The sequence below is a fragment of the Sus scrofa genome, chromosome 15, assembly GCF_054392235.1.
Source record: "Sus scrofa isolate SSC_HxYL_T2T_F1_AM1 chromosome 15, Sscrofa_HxYL_maternal_Yorkshire_Landrace_v2.0, whole genome shotgun sequence".
Lineage (NCBI taxonomy): Eukaryota > Metazoa > Chordata > Mammalia > Artiodactyla > Suidae > Sus > Sus scrofa.
In genome coordinates, this window is record NC_139397.1 from 71,639,474 (window position 1) to 71,661,917 (window position 22,444).

The 22,444-nt window shown below is 42.7% G+C and overlaps 1 protein-coding gene across 4 annotated transcripts in view; it reads right to left on the minus strand.

Annotated features, from left to right (window-relative positions):
* The window catches only part of FAM168B (family with sequence similarity 168 member B), a 44,100-nt gene that overhangs the window by 8,546 nt on the left and 13,110 nt on the right, over positions 1 to 22,444 (minus strand). For 2 of the 4 annotated variants that reach the window (XM_021075749.2, XM_021075750.2), the window contains exon 3: positions 14,631 to 14,714. The exons of the other annotated variants lie outside the window; for them this stretch is intronic. In XM_021075749.2, coding sequence (XP_020931408.1) covers positions 14,631 to 14,714 — 84 coding nt within the window. The remainder of the gene's footprint in view (positions 1 to 14,630; positions 14,715 to 22,444) is intronic. 4 annotated transcript variants of the gene reach the window in all.

Below are 22,444 nucleotides of genomic sequence, written 5' to 3' on the forward strand. Positions count from 1 at the left end.
CATATTGTACGCCTATAACTTACATAATACTGTACATAAACTATATACTCCAATTAAAACAGAAAAAAGAGAGTTCCCATCATGGCACAGTGGTTAACAAACTCAACTAGCATCCATGAGGACAAGGGATTGATCCATGGCCTTGCTGAGTGGGTTAAGGATCCAGTGTTGCTGGTCACAGACGTGGCTTGGATCCCACATTGCTGTGGCTGTGGCATAGGCCATTGGCTACAGCTCCAATTCAACCCCTAGCCTGAGAACTTCCATATCCTGTGGGTGCAGCCCTTAAAAAGATAAAACAAACCAACAACAACAACAAAAAAATGAAGAAAGAAGCATGGATTTGAACTGCAGACATGTTCATTACAGTGTTGTTTATTACAGCAAAAACGAAGGAAAAACTTGTCAAACACCAAGTCTATGGTGTAAAAAGACTTCTGGTCTAAGGTAGCAGGCTGAACAAAAACATTTGCCTTGGTCCCCACCCAAAATGAAAAATAAAGCAGATTAATAAATAAAAAGACATAAAATCACACAGATCAAGAAGGGAAGAGGAAGAGAAGACATTTTAGAACTTAAAAAGCAGAAGTGGAAAATGACGTAGCAGACTCAAAATGCAGTCTTCTCAGCCAGCAGTGAGGAAGGTTAAGCAGCAGCCTGACACCAGGAAAGCCCTTTCTCCGACTAGAAATGGTCAGCGCTTGTTCCCAGGCAGTAACAAAGGGTCATGATATGGAGGAATGGCTAGTAAGCAGGAAGATGGCTGGCTCCCCTTCCAATAGAGAACAGAAGGGAGGGTAAGAAGGGTCTCTGAACTGCTATGTTCGGAGCAGCTTTATCCATAAAGACTGAATGTCTACCAGCAAAGTGTGCTACAACCATACGCTGAAATACTACTCAGCAACCAAAAGGGCAGAACTATCAACACACAAAACATCGGGTAAATCTCAAAAAAATAAAAACAAAAAAAGCAAAAGAAGTCAGACACTATGACAAATATGAAACTCTAGGAAAGACCAAAAACCAATCAGTGGTGCCCAGGGGCCAGAGGAATGAAGTCACTTAACTGTGGTGGTGTCACACATCTGTATACATGTCTAGCACACCAAACTGTACACTTACAGGAATGACTTATATGTAAATCATACCTCAGTAAAACCGCTTTCTAAAAATGTCTGAGGAGTTCCTGGTGGCTTTGCAGTTAAGGATTCAGCATTGTCACTGCTGTGGCTCGGGTATGATCCCTGGCCTGGGAACTTCCAAGTGCCATGGGTGTGGTAAAAAGAAAAGACAAGGGAGGAGTTCCCGTCGTGGCGCAGTGGTTAACGAATCCGAATAGGAACCACGAGGTTGCCGGTTCGGTCCCTGCCCTTGCTCAGTGGGTTAACGATCCGGCGTTGCCGTGAGCTGTGGTGTAGGTTGCAGACGCGGCTCGGATCCAGCGTTGCTGTGGCTCTGGCGTAGGCCGGTGGCTACAGCTCCAATTAGACCCCTAGCCTGGGAACCTCCATATGCCTCGGGAGCGGCCCAAGAAATAGCAACAACAACAACAACAACAACAAAAGACAAAAAAAAAAAAAAAGAAAGAAAAGACAAGGGAATTCCCACTGTGGCACAATGGAAATGAATCAGACTAGTGTCCATGAGAACTCAGTCGATCCCTGGCCTTGCTCAGTGGGTCAGGAATCCAATGTTGCCATGAGCTGTGATGTAGGGTGCAGACACGGCCTGGATCTTGTGTTGCTGTGGCTGCGGTGTAGGCCAGCAGTTGTAGCTCCGATTTGACCTCTAGTCTGGGAATTTCCATATGCCACGGGTACAGCCCTAAGAAGCCCCCAATTTTTTTTTTTTTTTTTTTGTCTTTTTTGTCTATTTTTTTTGTTGTTGTTGTTGTTGTTGTTGCTATTTCTTGGGCCGCTCCCGTGGCATATGGAGGTTCCCAGGCTAGGGGTTGAATCGGAGCTGTAGCCACCGGCCTACGCCAGAGCCACAGCAACGCGGGATCCGAGCCGCGACTGCAACCTACACCATAGCTCACGGCAACGCCGGATCGTTAACCCACTGAGCAAGGGCAGGGACCGAACCCGCAACCTCATGGTTCCTAGTCGGATTCGTTAACCACTGCGCCACGACGGGAACTCCCCAATTTTTTTTTTTAATTTTAAAAAATAAATAAAAAATAAAAAAGCCTGAGAAACCATTTCTCATTCACCAGAAGGCTGACTGGTAGAGTGCTCATGCGAGATCCAGAAACAGTACTTCTCATAAAGTTACAGACATACCTCTCACAGGGCCCAATAATTCACTCCTAGATGTCTTCCCTAGAAGAATGAAAACGCGTCCACAATAGAACTTGTAAAAAACATTCACCAGTCTTATTCATAATAGCCAAAAGATGGGAAATAATCCAAATGTTTATCAACAGGAAAATGGGTAAATTATGATACATTCATATAAATACTACTCAGTATCAAAAGGAAAAAACATGGATGAATCTCAAACCACGATGAAGTTTCAAAATATATCAGACATGGAGCACACACTGTATGATCTCTTTGTCAATACTTAACAAGTAAACCTACTAGAAAGAACTTTAACAGAAATTGGGGAGCAGGGAGGAGAGGATGATTTGAAGAAGGCAAAAGGAAGTCAGATGATAAAATGCTCAGTATTTTGTTTTGGGCAGTGATTACATAAATATGACAACTGTCAAAACCTAAACAAATGGACATTTAATATGTGGGTGTTTTGCATAAATTAACTCATTTTAAAATGAGCTGAATATTAAAGTTTAAAAATTTAAACCACTTCACTGAACTGTGTTTAGCAATGTACTTACATTCTGTTTTTAATTTTAAAGAGAAAAAGAATGAATGACTCCCAGAATATAAACCAGTTTTTGTTTCTTTTTTTTAACAGCCTCCCCAGTGGCATATGGAAGTTCCCAGGCTAGAGGTCAAACTGGAGCTACAGCCACTAGCCTACACCACAGCCACTGGCAACACCAGATCCTTAACGCACTGAGTCCTCGAGGCCAGGGATCAAACCCACATCCTCACAGATACTATGTCAGGTTCTCTACCTGCTGAGCCAAAACAGGAACTCCTAAACCAGTTTTAAATGATCTTTAAAATGCGCACACGCAAGAAAGAAGGCAGTCCTAGAGACCCTATTTAGAACCACCATGCACACTGGATGCCTGGGTCCTTAGACCTTAATGCCATGTTTTCTCACTTATTCCCCAGAATGCCCTTCACGGGGTTCATGACGAAGGTGCTGATAAAGATTCTAATGCTGGGAGTTCCCGTCGTGGCTCAGTGGTTAATGAATCCGACTAGGAACCATGAGGTTACAGATTCAATCCCTGGCCTCGCTCAGTGGGTTAAGGATCCAGTGTTGCCGTGAGCTGTGGTGTAGGTCGAAGATGTAGCTCAGATCCCGCGTTGCTGTGGCTCTGGCATAGGCCGGAGGCTAAAGCTCCGATTAGACCCCTAAGCTTGGGAACCTCCATATGCCGCGGGTGCAGCCCTAGAAAACACATACACATAGACACACACATAACACACACACACACACAGAAGAGTCTAATGCCCCAAAGTCACACAGTCCTACATAACAGAGCAGGTGTGCAAACAAATCCAGATCCAGCTGCACCAAGCCCTGACTCCTCTGCCCACACCTGGTAATTCCCAAGCTCATCTAGTATCTGCTTTAAGGACAAAAGATCCTCCCAGGTTTCCCTATATTATTTCTGTGTTTTGGATTTTTTTTTTTTTTTTGCCTTTTCTAGGCAATATATATATAGTATATATATAGTATTAGTTTCAGGTATACAGCAAAATGATTCAGTTACATATATATATTTTTCAACTTATTTTCCATTATGAGTTATAACATATTACAGTAAATCCTTATTGTTTATCTTACATGCAGTTTTTATCTGTTAATCCCACACTCCTAATTTATCCCTCCCACCCCTCTTTCTCTTTTGGTAAACATAAGTTTGTTTTCTGTGTCTGTGAGTCTGTTTTGTTTTGTACATAGATTCATTTGAATTGTTATTTATTTGCTTTTTAGGGCTGTACCTGCATTATTTTTTAGATTCCACATATAAGCAATATGATATATTTGTTTTCCTCTGACTTACTTCACACAGTGTAATATTCTCTAGGTCCATCCATGTTGCTACAAATGGTAGTATTTCTTCCTTTTTATGGCTGAGTAATATTCTGTTGTGTACACACATACACCACCTTTGAAACCAACTGTCTGCTGATGGGCACTTGGGTTGTTTCTGTATCCTGGCTATTGTAAATAGTACTGCAATGAACATTTGGGTGCGTGTACCTTCCCAAATTAGAGTTTTTACCTTTCCCAAATACATGATCAGGATATATGATTGCAAGATCATATGGTAGCTCTATTTTATTTTTTTAAGGAACTTTCATACTGGTTTTCATAGTGGCTGCACCAATTTACATTCCCACCAGGTTTCCCTATATTACTTTGAAACTCATTAACTCCTATGAAAGTAAAAACAATGCCAAATTTGAATATACCAAATTTCAATTCCAGTTTTAAACTAAAAGAGACTCTCATGATTTGGAAAAGCAACTTTAAAAACAAAAGCAATTAAAAAGTCCCTCTCTCGAGTGGCTCACTTCCTAGTCTTTAAGAGGGACAAGAAAAGTAAAGTGATGGTTTCACACATATAAACATATTAAAACTCATCAAATCGAAGCTTTAAATATTTAAATACTTAATTGCACACCAAATATACCACAATAAGGTTGTAAAACATTTTCTTTAATTATAAAGAAAAAGGTAATAGCGAAAGGCATTAAATTTTTTTTTTTTTTTCTTTTTGCCTTTTCTAGGGCTGCTCCCGAGGCATATGGAGGTTCCCAAGCTAGGGGTCTAATCGGGGCTTTAGCCTCCGGCCTATGCCAGAGCCACAGCAACGCGGGATCCGAGCTGCATCTTCGACCTACACCACAGCTCACGGCAACAACGGATCGTTAACCCACTGAGCAAGGGCAGGGACCAAACCCACAACCTCATGGTTCCTAGTCGGATTCATTAACCACTGTGCCACGACGGGAACTCCAGCCATTAATCTCTAACCTTGCACTGACATTCCCAAGAGAAGACTCAGTGGCAACTCCTATTTCTCCATAAATGACTGACTGTCTACATCAGAGGAGGAAATGAGACACTAGTACCAAGTGGACACACTTTTGACCAGTCACGGTGATGGAAGCACTATACCAACAGAGTGGCTATTAGTCACCAACATCACATGCATGCTCGGGGCCAGGCCCCAACACAGCTCAGAGAAGGTCCCACCCTCTCAATAAGGTGCTGACCTCAGGGGAAAGTCACAGGGAAAGAGACCGCCAATGGAGCAGCACTGACTCAGTCCTGGCTGGCAAATGCAGGAGCATACTGTCTCAAAAAAGGAAGTGTGCGAATGAAGACAAAGCTCTCTCCTCCTTGAGCTACTCTCTTTCTCCCCACTTGTCACCAACTTGCAAGCACAACCTTGTAGCAGTGGCATTGCTGGGTTAACTCACAGGATGATGCTAACTGTGGTTCCACTGTCCTGAATTAAGAGATCCTTACAAGAGTCACTAAACTCACAGCTGACCAAACGGATATCTGTTTTTAATAAAACTGTCAGACCATCAAAATATTCATAGAATTAGTGTATTTTGAGAACAAGTGCCAGACTTCAGCATGAAAATCACATTTAGAATTTCTGGTGCTAGCCAGTTTCCATACAGTTAAAAAGAACCAACAAGGCCCCCTTTCTTCACTGTACAATTAAAAGACACTCATGACACAAATGAAAAACCTGGAAATATAAATACTAATTGTAGGATTGGTAATATTAAAGAATTATTGGTATTTTTTAGGTATTTGTAAGTTGGTATTTTAAAGATAATACTGAAAAACTGATGAATATGACATCTGAGGTTTGCTTCGAAATAATATAGGAGAGGACTTCCCTGGTGGGCCAGCAGGTTAAGGACCCAGTGTTGTCACTGCTGTGGTGTGAGTTTTACCCCTGGCTCAGGAACTTCTGCATAGCACAGGCACAACCAAAATACTAACGCTATTATTGGGGAAAGTAGCTGGAGCACAGATGAAAGAGATCATCTATAAGCTAGTAACTGCTAAGGCTATGGGCAGGTGGACTCGGTACTTCTGTGTGCTTGTGTATATTCATGTTTGAAATTTTCATAATAAAATGTCTTTCAAAGAGTTTTTTAAAGGTTTGATAAACTTATGGGTTAAAAGAAACAAGAGATATAACAAATTCAACCTTAAAAACAAATTGAACATGTAAATTTTTTGGCCATGCAAACATCATGTAGAAGTTCTGGGACCAGGGTTTAAACCCGAGCCATAGCATAACAATGCAGGAGGCTTAACTGCTAGGCCACCAGGGACATCCTCAACATGTACATTTTGAATAGATCCTATTTCCAAAAAACTTTTTATTCTTCAGGACAAATGCGAAAATTTAAATATGAACTATTAAATGAAAGAGGGAATTGCTGCTTCTAAGTATGAAAATGGTATTGAGATCATACAGAAGAGCATCTTCATTTTGTTATGCTATGGGCCATACTGAGGCCCACACAGCAAGAGCCAGCCACAAAGGCTGTAACTCTGAATTGGATCAGCAAAAAAGCAAAAACAAATAACAAAGCATACACACATCTTTACATAACAGATAAAGCACATATGGTAAAAAGATAGCTGATGAACCTTGATGCTGGGTATTACAGCTTTCGCTATACTATTCTCGCAACTTTTTCTGTATATTTGAAAAATTTTTGTAGTAAGTACAATGAAAAAAATTATAATGCCTTCAGATGGTGACACACAACTGAGAGGGAATCTAAGCCAGGCAGAAAATCTCCCTGGAAACAGCAGCCATGCACGAGCCAAAGGGAAAAGGACAGAGGCAGGCAGAGGTTCACTGCCACTGCAAGAAGAACATAAAAGCTAGCTGAGCCTTTAAAAAGGTCATTAGCTAAGAAGGCACGGTCTTCAGCAATCTAATCTGAAAGATGACCTGGCAAATAAAGTTAAAATATGCCAGTGTTTGATACACACAGCCAGTGCTCTACAGAAAGTCATGGTTCTACAGTATAAATTGATTCACAAAAATAAAACAAGGAAAAAATAAGCTGTCTGAGGAAGTAAAAACACACAAGCATCCATGACCAGAAGAAAAAACTGAGAGAAAACAGAGCCTCTAAAATACCCATTACCATTCCTAATAAGAAAGTCTATGACTATGACCATTTTGTCACTGTTCAAACTGCAGAAAGAGCTTGGGGCCTGGACTGAAGAGAAGATGGAAGATTCCACCTGAATGAGCTTCTAAGGACATGATATGAAAGGAAAGTTAGGAAAACCAAGGCATACACCCCTCCAGAGAGAGGCTATCTGATTGATCGGCACTCTTGTGGCCACCACATCTAGTGAAAAAAGGTATAGTCAGTCCTTTACTACAATCAAAGACAGGCCAACCTATGATGTTGAGCTTTTCTTCTAATGGAGGCTGGAGGACCACTGTTGCAGAAACCGCCCCCAGATGGCTCAAGGTCTCTTAATCATATGAGGTGTCTTTTGTGACACCTCCCTGCTATGAACACCTTGTTGAAGATAAAAAGATGACTCCAAGAAGCTATCATGTGTATGCATTTGTCAGAATGCAATGAATGGGATACTTAAATGTGTGTATCTCATGTATCTAAGTTTTACCTAAAAACAAAACCTAGAACCATAAACAAACACTAACAGGAATCCCCTGGTGGCCTAGTGGCGAAGAATTCAGCATTGTCGCTGATATGTCACGGGTTCGATCCCTGGCCCAGGAACCTCAACATGCTCTGGGCATGGCCAAAAAAAAAATACTAACGATATGCACATCCACAACTTACTTTGAAATACATCAAAAAATAAGATAGATGGGAGTTCCCGTTGTGGCTCAGTGGTTAACGAATCCGACTAGGAACCATGAGGTTGTGCGTTCGATCCCTGGCCTTGCTCAGTGGGTTAAGGATCCGGCGTTGCCGTGAGCTGTGGTGTAGGTTGCAGACACAGCTCAGATCTGGTGTTGCTGTGGCTGTGGCGTAGGCTGGCGGCTATGGCTGCAATTCGACCCCTAACCTGGGAACCTGCATATGCCGCAGAAGAGGCCCAAGAAATGGCGAAAAAAAAAAAAAAAAAAAAAAAAAGACAAAAGATAGGTGGATGGAGGGAAACAGACACAAGTAAAATGTTCAATTGTAGAATCTTTGCAGTCCATTTGTAAATGTTCATATGCAATTTTTTTTAGCTTCTCTGTATGGTGGAAAAATAGTCACCCACTATTTCTACTAATTACAGCAATAATTTTTTTTAAATTACAGCAATAATTTTTAATATATCTTACTGCTTATAATTGTGAACTATGTCCTAATACTCATCAGAAAATTGATTTTGTTTTTTTGGGGGTTTTTTTTGGTATCAGTATGAATATTACATCATTTTCTACCCAATACTGAAGACATATCAATTTCAAGGAAAGCAAACATGTCTCCCAGTGAACTAACTAAAACTAAATGTGTGCCAGGCACCTTCCTTTTTTATGATATAGCATTAGATCACTGCCTCACACTAGAGAACAGGGGACTCACACACTTAAAATAAACAAATACATAAATAAACTTACACACATCCCATGGTATCCAAAATAGACAAAGTCTTGGTGCAATAATTTTTTGATCAGCCAACCATTCACTGCACAAAACCAAATACATTCATTGCTTGGTCTTTCAACAACAATAATAGCTTTCTAGGTGCTCCTTTCCTAAAGACCGTTCATATGGATGCAACACAAAACAACACAATGGCCATTGCCTTTCTTGTCTCACTCTCAGCAGACACGTATCACCCAGGCTGACCACTTCTCTGAGCAAAGCTCACACACAGGGCCACTGTTCTCAGACTGCTCACTGTGAAGGGTCAGAAGCTTTTTAATTAGAATGGATCTTTTTTTTCCCAAAAGTACTGCGTACCACACAGATTTCATTTACTAACTGTCCGAGTATAAGACTTCTATTTAGAAAATATGGAAATTCAGAAACATAAAATGTGTGAGGAGGAGAGACCTGCATCAAATACAGCATCAAGAAATTTAAGAACCCAGAGACATAACTACAGAGAACCAAAGTGAAGCCCAGCTCAAGCAACCAAGTGTCAGAAAGGTACCAACACTCTCAGCACCAACTATGTAAACTGGCCAACAATTCGTCAATGTCCTCCAAATTCCAAAGGGAAATAACTGCTAGCCTAGAATTCTAAGTCCAAACCAACCATGAGTGTTAGTGCAGAATAAAACGCTTTCAGACATGAAAAATCTCAAAACTGTGACTCTCCCATACTCTCCCAAGAGATTACTGAAAAAGGTCCTCCACTGAAACCAAAGAGTAAACTAAAAAAGCAGGCAACAAATAGAGTGAAAAAGAGGAAAGAACTCCTTAGAATAAAGGAGAACGGGCCAGGGCAAGGCCCAGGCAACAAGCAGCCCAGGCCAGAGGAGCAGAGAGGGTTTCAAAAAGGCATCACTTGGCACAACACTATACTTTGATGAAAATAATAAAGATATCACTAAGAAGAGAAACCACGAACAAACACCTCACATGGCCTAAAACATGGAGAAGAGACCTCACACCTGACTAAGTTTAGGGCTTAATTAATGATGTGGTGACAGAAATCTAAGCAAGGACACCAGGTCCAGGAAGAAAAGTAGTTACAACTGCTACACATTCACAGCAGTGAACAATGCTCACGTGGTCACAGTAACAGGGATGGGAAGGAGAATGAGGAATCCTTAAACTGTGTGTATGTAAACCTTTAATTTTTTTTTTTTAAGGCCACACTGTGGCGTGTGGAAATTTCCAGGCTAGGGGTTGAATCAGAGCTGTAGCTGCCAGCCTATACTACAGCCACAGCAACTCAGGATCTGAGCCACATCTGAGACCTACAACATACCTCACGGCCACACCAGATCCTTAACCCACTGACTGAGGCCAGGGATCAAACCTGTGTCCTCGTGGATACTAGTGGGGTTTTTAACCTGTTGAGGCAAAACGGCAACTCCTAAACTTGTAATTTAAATGAAAGAGAGAGAGAGAAACAGCCCATGACCTGTTAACATTCTAACACTCTTCTCTCCCATGTGGCTGCCTTAAATGAAGCTAAGTTTTTAAACAAACCTAGGGTCTTACATTTCATGGACTACAATTCTGAGCTTAAAAAGGAAAAAAGTGGTATCATAAAGCATCTTCACTTTTTAAATATCTTTCATAAACAAGTAGTAAGACCAGTTAAACAGTAAAATAAACCAGTTTAGTCAAACCATCTCTTTATTAGATAAAGCTGTACTTAAACATAAATATTTGCAGAGCTGATTATTCTCATTTTTTTTTCTTTTTTATGGTCATATCTGTGGCATGTTCCCAGGCTGGGGTAGAATCAGACCTGGACCTGAGGCCTCAAAGAGTTTCCCCAATTTATCCACCATCCAGTCATGCATGGCAGCAACCACAGAAGCCATTTCATTACTCTTAGAAACACTTTTCATCTTTTAAAAATATGTGCCAATGTAATATCTAAATCACCTTACATAAAGCTTGCTACAAAGAACTGAATGTTTTCTTGATGATTTCAGAAGATCAAGCAAATATTAGTTACAGCCACTCCTGGCTGTAAATGGGCATAAAACAGAAGCCTGAATGTGTGGCCTCAGTGCCTTGGGAGCTTGACTATGTTCTGGAATCCTCAAATAACCCAGTTGGGAGATAATGACTCATTAAACAAATGTCCAAAATGAAACTTTCCCAGGAATGACTATCAGGATCTGAGCCACATCCAGCTAACACTATAGCCCAAACTCCTTCTGATATACTGTTCAGATTCCAAAAAAGGAAGGACAGCCCTCTCTGCACATGTACTCAACCTACTGTGCTTATTCATGAGAATGAAATGACCAAAACTTTCATTTCCAGGTTCTGAGTAATGAAGTCTTTCAGTAAGACATATCTCATCACAAGGTTCTCTAAACCCTCCTCAAGTGACACTTAGAAGAGCTAATAAATGAGCAGTGTTAGGACTTGCAGCAATGCTTTAAAAGTCATATACACACCCCCATACTACACATTAGTTTGTCCAAAACTCTGGTGGTGAGAGGACCAGAAGACTGAGAAAGCAGCAGCAAAGGAAAAAAACCCCTTTTTTTTAATATTTTATAGTGACAATTTGGGCTTACTCATCAGATAGGAAAAAAGGCCCACTGAAAAAGGAAATTTAAAAACTCAAGCTATGGGGAGTTCTCCTGTGGCACAGCAGGTTAAGAATCTGGCATTGTCACTGCAGCAGCTTAGATCTCTTGCAACAAGTGATTCCATCCACTTGCCATGGGTGAGGTTAAAAAAAATCAAGCTATGAAAATATTGACAGGATCTCAGAAAAAGAAGGGAGCACAGCTGTAGCCCAGACTCAGGTCAGGTGGCTGAAAGCACTCAAGGGACAAGGGCAGGACCTTCAAAGTGCCTTTTATTTTTTCATTCACAAATTTCACATACATCTTTATTCACAACTTCTACTAAAAATCTGAAGATATGACAGTGCTGGGGCAGCAGTGTGGCAGCCAGTAACTATCTAGCAACCACCAGAGAACACCCCTTTAAACAAGGCAGCCCTCTCAGCAGCCAGCATCCCCCCACCAAGCCACTACCCCTCTGCCCTCCCCAGCTTCTGGGTTAGAGTAACAGTGGGTGGGGGATCTGACATTACCATGAGCTATGGCATAGGTTGCAGATGCGACTTGCATCCCAAGTGGCTGTGGCTGTGGCTGTGGCATAGGCTGGAAGCTGTAGCTCCAATTTGACCCTTAGCCTGGGAGCATCCATATGCTGCAGGTGTGGCCCTAAAAAGCAAAAAAAGAAAAAAGAAAACGACACTGAATGAAAGAAACCAGTGCAAAAAAAAAAGTGCATCCTATAGTTCCCGACGAGGCACAGCGGAAACGAATCCGACTAGGAACCATGAGGTTGCGGGTTTGACCCCTGGCCTCACTCAGGGGATTAAGGATCCAGCGTTGCCGTGAGCTGTGGTGTAGGTGGCAGACGTGGCTCGGAGCCTGCCTTGCGGTGGCTCTGGCTCAGGCCGGCAGCTACAACTCCAACTCAACCCATAGCCTGGGAAACTCCATATGTTGTGGGTGCCGCCCTGAAAAGACAACAGACAAAAAAAAAAAAAGTACATCCTATATGATTCACTTATACAAAATTTTAGAAACTACAAGCAATCTATAGTGAGAAGAAACAGATGAGACGAGAAAGGGGCAGGAGAAAACTTCAGAGAACGAGGACACGTCCACTATAGACTCTGAGGGTGGTGTATCATATCAAGTACCCTTTAAACATGTGCAGTTTACTGAGGGTCATTCACACCTCCAGAGAGTTGCTTAAAAAGAGTCAAACAAGGAGTTCCCGTCGTGGCGCAGTGGTTAACGAATCCGACTAGGAACCATGAGGTTGCGGGTTCGATCCCTGCCCTTGCTCAGTGGGTTAACGATCCGGCGTTGCCGTGAGCTGTGGTGTAGGTTGCAGACGCGGCTCGGATCCCGCGTTGCTGTGGCTCTGGCGTAGGCCGGTGGCTATAGCTCCGATTCAACCCCTAGCTTGGGAACCTCCATATGCCGTGGGAGCGGCCCAAGAAATAGCAGCAACAACAACAACAAAAAGACAAAAGACCAAAAAAAAAAAAAAAGAGTCAAACAAGATGAGCAGTTTTTACAAAAGGAGATGATGGTGCCGTTTAGCCTGTAAAGAATCTAGTGAGCAATAACGTAACACTGCTTATTCCAGGGAAGGGATGTCCCATAACCGACACCAAAAGATGGCACAAAGTAGCAGGTACTCTAGTCCAGGTGGGAGAGAAAAGAGTGTGAATACAAGTTATGCAAAAACAAAACAAAGTCAATGTTGGAAAGGAAAGATCCATGCGGCAAAAAGCTAAGGATTGGAGTTCCCATCTTGGTGGAACGGAAACAAATCTCACTAGGAAGCATGAGGTTGTGGGTTTGATCCCTGGCCTCGCTCAGTGGGTTAAGGATCCGGCGTTGCCATGGGCTGTGGTATAGGTCACAGACGCAGCTCGGATCTGGTGTTGCTGTGGCTCTAGCGTAGGTCGGCAGCAACAGCTCTGATTAGACCCCTAGCCTGGGAACCCCCATATGCCTCAGGTGCAGCCATAAAAAGACCAAAAAAAAGCTAAGGATTTAGTTGAGCCTCATGGCTTCACTGTGTCAGTCATGGAAACCTTCATACTGGGAACACTGCCCTGGAGTAAGGGTGGGGAGCACAAACTCAAGGAAAGAAAGTTCAGGAGCAGGAAGACCAAGCCTAGGTCCTTCTCTGGTTGTGAGCTACAGGGTGAACAAAGGCGGTCAGACTGGGAATGGGAAGGGAGACATGGACAGAAGGGGCACAGAAGGAAGAATTTTATGATTACCAAAGTGGAAGAATTCAGGGAAAGGACACTGCCACTGTCTCCCCTTCTGTCGATTTAACCCAGTGAGGCTAGGGGTTCCAAGGGACAAGGAACCACTCTGGCAGAGCCCTGAGGCTGAGCCTGCAGGCCAGTATAGGCCACCATGGCTGAGGCAGAATCACAAAGTCCTCACTAGGTGAATAAAGCCTGGAAGCAGCCAACACCAAAATTCAGGTTCAAAGAAGGAAGCACCACTAAAAAAAAGCTTTCTTTACAAAGTCCAGACCCAAACAAATTCTACTTTCACTTGTACACTGATTTCTAAAATCTGAAAAGATTCTTACGCACCTTACATAGAATATAAAGACTTTCTTTTAAAATCATAACCAAAGTACTAAAGTACTAAAGACAAATCAGTTATCTCTAAAAATGTTGGCAACAGAGGAGTTCCTGGTGTGGCTCAGTGGAAATGAATCTGACTAGCATCCATGAGGACGCAGGTTCAATCCCTGGCCTCACTCAGTGGGTTAAGGATCTGGCATTGGTGTGAGCTGTGGTGTAGATCGCAGACATGGCTCAGATCTGGAGTTGCTGGCGCTATGGTATTGGCTGGCAGCTGCAGCTCTGATTCGACCCCTAACCTGGGGACCTCCACATGCCGTGGGTATGGCCCTAAAAAGACAAAAGACAAAAAAATAAAATAAAATTTAAAAATGTTAGCAACATAGAAATTTTACCTATTAACACAGCAAGATGATCTTTCAGTTTCTAATCCTCAATACTATTTCATAAATAGATGTTCTGGCACAACTAGTTACCAGTAATGGGCTGTTGATTAGAATGAAGATCTGTGCTGTGGAAGGATGTCAGAAATGCAACGTTCAAAGCTTACATGCAGTAAGAATTAAACTTTTATTTCACTTATCAAGAAGGGTAACCTTCTGAACCAAGAGATGATTTCAACCCCAAATCCCAATTCTATAACCACCCTTCTCGAAATTCACCCACTTTACATTCTCCCCCAACCACCTGGATAAAGCACTTTTGCCCCTCAGCACACACGGCCTGCATACCTGTTTGGAAGGTAGGATTCGCGCCAGGGTACATGTTGGGGGAGTAGGCAGGAGCTGCTGCTGCATAGCCCATGGGGAAACCAGCTGGAGAAAAACACAAACAATAATCTGACATCATCACCTAAAGGAGGAATGTGATTTTCTAACAGGGACTCCCATGGCCCCAGTCATCCTCACCTTCCTCACTAAAACTTGTCTAACAAGCCCAACAGCACCACAGATGCTGAGCAGTTGGTCTCTAGCTGTCACCTTTCCTCAGAGTCATGATGGGTCACAACTGTAATCATGTCTTTTAAACCTGAGTAAATGCTTACAACTTTCTACCACTAAAAAAACTGGACAGAAACTGAGTTGGAGTGAAGGGGAAAAAAAAAAAAAAAAATCCCAAACTTCAGTTTTCAGTCAGAAAACTCCAAATACTTCTGGCAATTTTATTCTAGATTCTAATCACATAATTTATTACTTAGCAAGAGTACTAAGAGTGCTAAGAGCTTTGTGTGCTAAAGGGACCCTAACCAGTACCACATACACAAGGAACTCTGGAAAAGCAAGATCCACTTGAAAGCAACCTTTATTTTTTCCTCTCTCTTCTTTTTTGGCTGGCCTGCAGCATATGGAGCTCCCCAGTCAGGGATCAAAACCGTGCCCCAGCACTCCAGAGACGCAGCTGATCCCACTGTGCCAAGGTAGGAACTCCAACATGCCCTTTCTTAATACAAACATGGAATCCTTAAGACTAAATCACAACTACTCATCAAGCACATGAACACAACAGAAACACCAAACAAGACGTTAGCGTTTCAGTCAAAACCCTGGCAACCAGGCCACCCACCAGCAGAGGGGCGTGGGTTACCCGCTCCAGGTCCCCTCACAGCTCCACACACTCGGTTCACGTGACATTGAGGCATTAGAGAGGCTTCTAGACCTTCAGGGCAAAGAGCTGGCGAAGACCATGCAGCTTCCCAGGCTTCTACTGACACAAGCTGGTCGTGAGAAGCTGTGACTTCTCCGCTCCCCTCTTCCCTAAACTGTAACTAAAGCTGAAACAGAATGACAGGCTTCAAAAGGCCATATGTTCAGGAGATGCAGAGGAAAGGTATCTCAGGAATATGGAGGCATCATGGCAGTAACAGTAACCAAAGCTGAAAATATAAGGGGCATCATCAGGAAGATAAGGGTTTTGTGATCACTTGTGGGAGAGTTCTGAATAGATAGAATTCCAAAGGGAAAATCTCCATGGGCCTGGCTTTTTTTTTTTTTTTTTTTTTTTTTGCTTTTTAGGGCTGCACCTACACAACGTACGAAAGTTTCCAGGCGAGGGGTTCAATTGGAGCTGCAGCTGCCGGCCTATACCACATCCACAGCAACACCAGTTCTGAGCCACATCTGTGACAAACATCCCAGCTTGTGGGAATGCTGGATCCCCAACCCACTGAGCAAGGCCAGGGAATGAACCCGCATCCTCATGAACACTAGTCAGATTTGCTTCCACTGCACCAGAACAGGAACTCCCCTGGCTTTATTTTATTTTTTATTTCATTTACTTTTTTTTGGCCTTGCCATGGTTATGTGGAAGTTCCTGGGCCAGGGATCAAACCTGCACCACAGCAGTGATGATGCCAGATTCTTAACTTGCTGAGCCACCAGGAAGCTCCTGGACTTTCTTTTCAGAGGCTTCCCCTCAAGTCTCCACCCCAGCTGGGCTGCCCTTGCTCTGCATGCCTCCTTCTCAAGCTGTCCTGTAGGCTCTGCAGGCTCCTCACAGGGCAAAACAAAAGTCTCTGCCCTGCTGGCCGCAGAGAGGCCAGTCCTAGAAGTGTGGAGTTCTCACCTCTGCTCCAGGGCCGCTTTTCTCTTTCTCAGAACTGATCCACCTCTACCTCAGCAGAAGCTATTTGGGTTTCCTTCCTGGATTATCACTGCCCCATTTGTCCTAATTAGTCAGAGAACAGCGTGGAGGTCAACCACTTATCAGCTTCATTCATTTTGGACATCAAGGATAGATTCAACTTGGAACAGACCTAAAGAGCCCATGTTAAGGCCAGGACAGTGGTTTTCAACCTTTGTCCCATGGACTCTGAGCAACTCCCTGGAGGCCTCAACTGTGAGCAAAGGAAGGCCAAGGAGGCTCTAGACCTGCCCTCAATTCACCCTTAGAAGCCAAGGAACAACTTCAGTTTTTTAAAGGTTTTGCTGTTATAAAAGAGCTTGAAACACCACTGACCTAGACATAGGCCTCTGCAGCAAGTCCCTCTTAATCCATGTTTTCTTATCTCTCCCCATAAACTCTATCAGGCAATTCTCAGAGGGACCTGTCTGTACTTGTCCTTTGTCTAAGGGTTCCTAGAACATTATTACATTTGCTCAGCATTTCCCATCCTAACCTTCCAACCATGAGTTAACATGATCTAAAATTAAAATGAAACAGAAAACACACATAACAAGTATTTCAAACAGCATAATTAACTATTACCAACAGCATGTCCTCTGCTCCTTCTCTGCCCTCAGCCAAGTCCCACTGGCAATGCCACCACCCTGATGGAGAGCCTCAGCACGGTGACCTCACTCTGGTCCAATGGCTTCTACCCTGGTTACTCTCAAAGCCCCCATGGGGAAACCCTGGGACTCCCTCTCAGAAGCTTCGCACGTACTTTTTTTTTTTTTTTTTTGTCTTTTTAGGGCTGTACTTGTGGCATATGGAGGTTTCCAGACTAAGAGGCAAATCAGACCTGTAGCGCCAACCTATACCATAGCCACAGCAATGCTGAATCCGAGCCACATCTGCAACCTACACCACAGCTCACCGCAACGCCAGATCCTTAACCCACTGAGCAAGGACAGGGATTGAACCCGAGTCCTCATGGATACTAGTTGGGTTCATTAACCACTAAGCCACTAGAGGAACTCCACTTCACAAGTTCTTTTGGTTGTAGTACCAGCATCTTTTGCTCTTAATCTCTCCAGAAAATTCCAATCTGCAGAGTTCCAAACAACAAGGTTGAGAACCACTGTTCCTTCCCATTCCTGTCCATCTCTCTAGCCACAGTACTGTCCCCTGCAAGCGTTCCTCGGCCAGTACAACAGACTGTCTCCTCCAACATCTACTGGAGAGGCACAGAAAGGCTGGAAAGCTAAAAATTACACTGCTAGACTTTCCTCTTGCAAGAAATTGGAAGTGATCCCAAATCCTAATCACTTTCATGAGACTGATCACTCCATGAAAACAAAAATTTTGGAGCAGCAAAAGATACCATTATCTAAGTAAAAAAAAAAAAAAAAAACAAAAAAAAAAACAAAAAAAAAAAAACCTCAGCATTTCATGAAAAATACACTTGCAAATTACTTCGACAAAGAGCAAATACACCTAATATATAAATAACTTAAAACTAACAACAACAAAAAAAACCCAGTAGGAAAAAAAATTCAATAAGAAGATGTGGACAGATACCAATTACCAATTACCATTTCTAACATCAGACTGGCAAATATCCAAAAGCTTACAACACACTTTGTTGACAAAGTTGTGGGAGAAAGAGCAGTCTCTCACTTCTGGTAGGTGCACAAAGCAGCAAAAATCCTACAGAAGGGAAATGGGCAATACCTTTAAAATTACATCTTTCACTCTCTCACCTGCCAATCATACCTTGAGAAATCCACCCCAAAAATAATTTCTCCAAAACCATCAACGTAAGGTGCAGTATTACTATAACAGCAAAATACTTTAAACAACATATCCATCAAAGAACTAGCTGAATACAACTATGGAAGCCCCAGGAGATGGAGAGTACATAGCAATATTATGTAAAATAGACTAAGAACAAGGCAAATCTCTGTGAACTGACAGGGAAGGATCACTAAATTGACAAAGCAAAGTGAACACCACCACCTGAATCTCTCTTCCAGACAAGAACCTGCTGTTCAGCATGAGGAGTACATGGGCTGACAGCCTTCAGCAGCAGGGCCTTCCAGGGCCACTTGTGCCCAGCAAGGCCTCTTCTAACTGCCAAAGACCGCCCCAGGACTCCCCGGTGAGCTGGCTGAGACCAGACTAGACATGCACACTGTAGTCCCCCCGATCCCCCTACCCAATACTGACCCCACCCCCCAGACCGTTCACAGGTGTTATCCTCCCCAACAATGTCCACACTCCTCATTCCATCTCAGCGCCCGCCACCTTTTGTGAAACAAAGGAGAAAGCAGAATATACAGATGTGACTGAAGGTTTGAGTCCCCTCAAAAATTTAGAGGTTAAAACCCTAATTCCCAATGTGATATTTGGAGATACTCAACTGTGGTAATCATTTCACAACACACACACATATATATATAAAATCATCATGTATACCTTTGAAAAAATGTAAAATCTACATATACACAATTTTTAATTGTTAATCATACTTCAAAAAAGCTGGGGGGAGAAAAGATTAAGCTACATGCTATCTGCCCAACAAGGGTAAACTGGAACATCTGTAGTTTTTTTGCTTGTTTTTGTTTTTTATTTTTTGTCTTTTTGCCTTTTCTAGGGCCGCTCCCGTGGCATATGGAGGTTCCCAGACTAGGGGTCGAATCGGAGCTGTAGCCGCTGGCCTACGCCAGAGCCACAGCAACATGGGATCCGAGCCACGTCTGCAACCTACACCACAGCTCACGGCAACGCCAGATCCTTAACCCACTGAGCAAGGCCAGGGATTGAACTCACAACCTCATGGTTCCTAGTCGGATTTGTTTCCACTGCACCATGATGGGAACCCCTGGATCATCTATAGTTTTTAATAAACAGTGTATTTCTTTTTTTTTGGCCAAGCCTGCGGCATGTGCAAGTTTCCTGGCCAGGGATCAAACCCCCACCACTGGAGTTCCTATTGTGGCTCAGTGGGTTAAGAACCCAACCAGTATCCATGAGGATGTGGGCCAACCCCTGGCCTCACTCAGTGGATTAAGAATCCTGCAATGGAGTTCCCATCGTGGCGCAGCAGTTAACAAATCTGACTAGAAACCATGAGGATGTAGGTTCAATGTCTGGCCTCACCTGTGGCCCTAAAAAGCCAAAAAAAAAAAAAAAAAAAAGATTCCATTCAATACATGGGTTTCATGGCAAATTAGAGCAGAATTAGCAGGATTAGTGAAATGGGAGCAGATCAGTATAAAATATCTGTATTAAAGCTCATAGACAAAAAAAATGAAAAATACTAAAAAGGATGCAAGAGACAGAGTGAAATGGCCAAATATACTTGCAAATGGAGCACCAGAAGACTAGAGAGAAAAAGTAGAAAAATACAATTCAAACTATTGCTTGAGGAAATCAAGAGAAAATTGAAAAATACATTTCAAGCTATTGCTTGAAGAAAGCAAGCCAGTCAAGCAACTCTGTTAGCACTAAGCAAGATAAACACAAAGAAAATCACATGTGGAATTCCCATTGCAGTTCAGCAGGTTAAGAACCTGACTAGTGTCCATGAGGACTCGAGTTCGATCCCTAGCCTCACTTAGAGGGCTAAGGATCTGGCATTGCCATGAGCTGTGGTGTAGGTCACAGACACAGCTCGGATCTGGCATTGCTGTGGCTGTGGTGTAGGCCAGCAGCTACAGCTCCAATCCAACCCCTAACCTGGGAACTTCCATGTGCCACAGGTGCCACCCTAAAAAGACCAAAAAAAAAAAAAAAAGAAAGAAAGAACGGAAGAAAAATGACATCTGGTCCTTTCACAGTAAAAACAAAGATATTTTAAAAGCAGCAAGAGGGGGAGGGGAGTGGGAAAGGAATATACTAACGTCAAAGAAAAAATAATTCTGGAGTTCCCGTCATGGCGCAGTGGTTAACGAATCCAACTAGGAACCATGAGATTGCGGGTTCGATCCCTGGCCTTGCTCAGTGGGTTAAGGATCCGGCATTGCCGTGAGCTGTGGCGCTGCAGACTCGGCCCAGATCCCAAGTTGCTGTGGCTCTGGCATAGGCCAGTGGCTATAGCTCTGATTAGACCCCTAGCCTGGGAACCTCCATATGCCACGAGAGCAGCCCAAGAAATGCCAAAAAGACAAAAAAAAAAAGGAAAGAAAAAATAATTCTGACAGAACTGAAGACTTTATATTGCAACAGAACAAAGGGTGGGAAAAAAATGTATACATGTAAGTGTAACTTGGCCCCCATGCTGTACAGCGGAAATAAATAAATAAATAAAATAATAATCTACTTATTATGGTCATGCCAAAAGTAGTTTACAAACAACATTGTACGTTTACCATTGTATGCTTACCATTGTATTGCATGTTTAATAATAAAAGATGTATTTTAAGACTATATAATAATAAAGGATGTATTTTAAGAAAGAAGAAAAAAAGAAACTGAAGACAATATAATTACCTTTAAAGTGCTGAGAGAAAACAATTGCCAATTTAAAATTGTTATACTCATGGCAGCCAGCAAAAAAAGGTTCCCTAAAAGATATATCATCAAATCCCTGGAGCCTATAAATGTACCTTATTTGGGAAAAAGGTCTTTGTAGACATAAATTAAGGATTTTGAGATAAAATCATCATGGATTATAGGAGTGGGGGGGGTAACTCAACGCCAAGTGTCCACATAAGCAACACAGACAAGGAAAATGGTGTCACCATTCAGACAGAAGCTAGAGTGATGTGGCCACTAGGCTATCCACACCAAGGAATGCTGAAAGTCACCAGAAACTTCAAGAGGCAAGACAAGCCTCCAGAGGGTGTGAGGCCCTGCCAACACTTAGATTTTGGACTTCTAGCCCCCACAACTATCAGAAAATAAACTTCTGTGTGGTTTTTTTTTTTAGGACTGCACCTGCGGCATAAGGAAGTTTCCATGCAAGGAGTCAAATCAGAGCTGCAGCTGCTGGCCTACACCACAGCCACAGCAACGCCAGATCCAAGCTGCATTTGCAACTTAAGCCACAGCTCATGGCAAGCTGGATCCTTAACCTACTGGCAAGACCAAGGATCAAACCTGCATCCTCATGGATTCATTTCTGCCAAGGCATGACAGGAACTCCCAATTGCTGTGGTTTTTAAGCCAACAACTTTGTGGCAATTTGTTACAGCAGCCACAGAAATCCAATATACTCAGCAAAATATGCTCCAAAAATGAAAATAAAATTAAAACATTCCCACAAACAAAAACAAAATTCACTGCTAACAAACATGTAGTAAAAAAGAAGGCAAGGAAAAGGAAGAAAGAAATTCACTGCTGGTGCAGGGGGTTAAGTTCTAGCATTGCCTCAGCTATGGCATAGGCTGCAACTGCAACACCAGTTCAATCCCTGGCCCAGGACCTTCTGGATGCTACAGGCCTAGCCAAAAAGAAAAAAAAAAAGAAAAAACTAAAAGTATTTGTCCTAGTAAAAGGAAAATGATCCCAAACAGAAACACATAAATGTAGAAAGCAATAAAAATAATAAATTCAAGAGTTAATATAAGGAGTTACCGTCATGGCTCAGTGGTTAACGAATCCAGCTAGGAACCATGAGGTTGCGGGTTCGATCCCTGGCCCCGCTCAGTGGATTAAGGATCCAGTGTTGCCATGAGCTGTGGTGTAGGTCGCAGACACAGCTCAGATCCCGCGTTGCTGTGGCTCTGGCGTAGGCCGGCGGCTACAGCTCCGATTAGACCCCTAGCCTGACCTCCATATGCCATGAACGGCCCTAGAAAAGGCAAAAATACACACACACACACACAAAAAGAGTTAATATAAAAAATGTTGACTGCACAAAATAAAAACTAATGTCAAGACATGGCATCAACACACAAAAGGAGGAAGGAGACAGAAAATATTTTAATCTTTAGAGTTATCA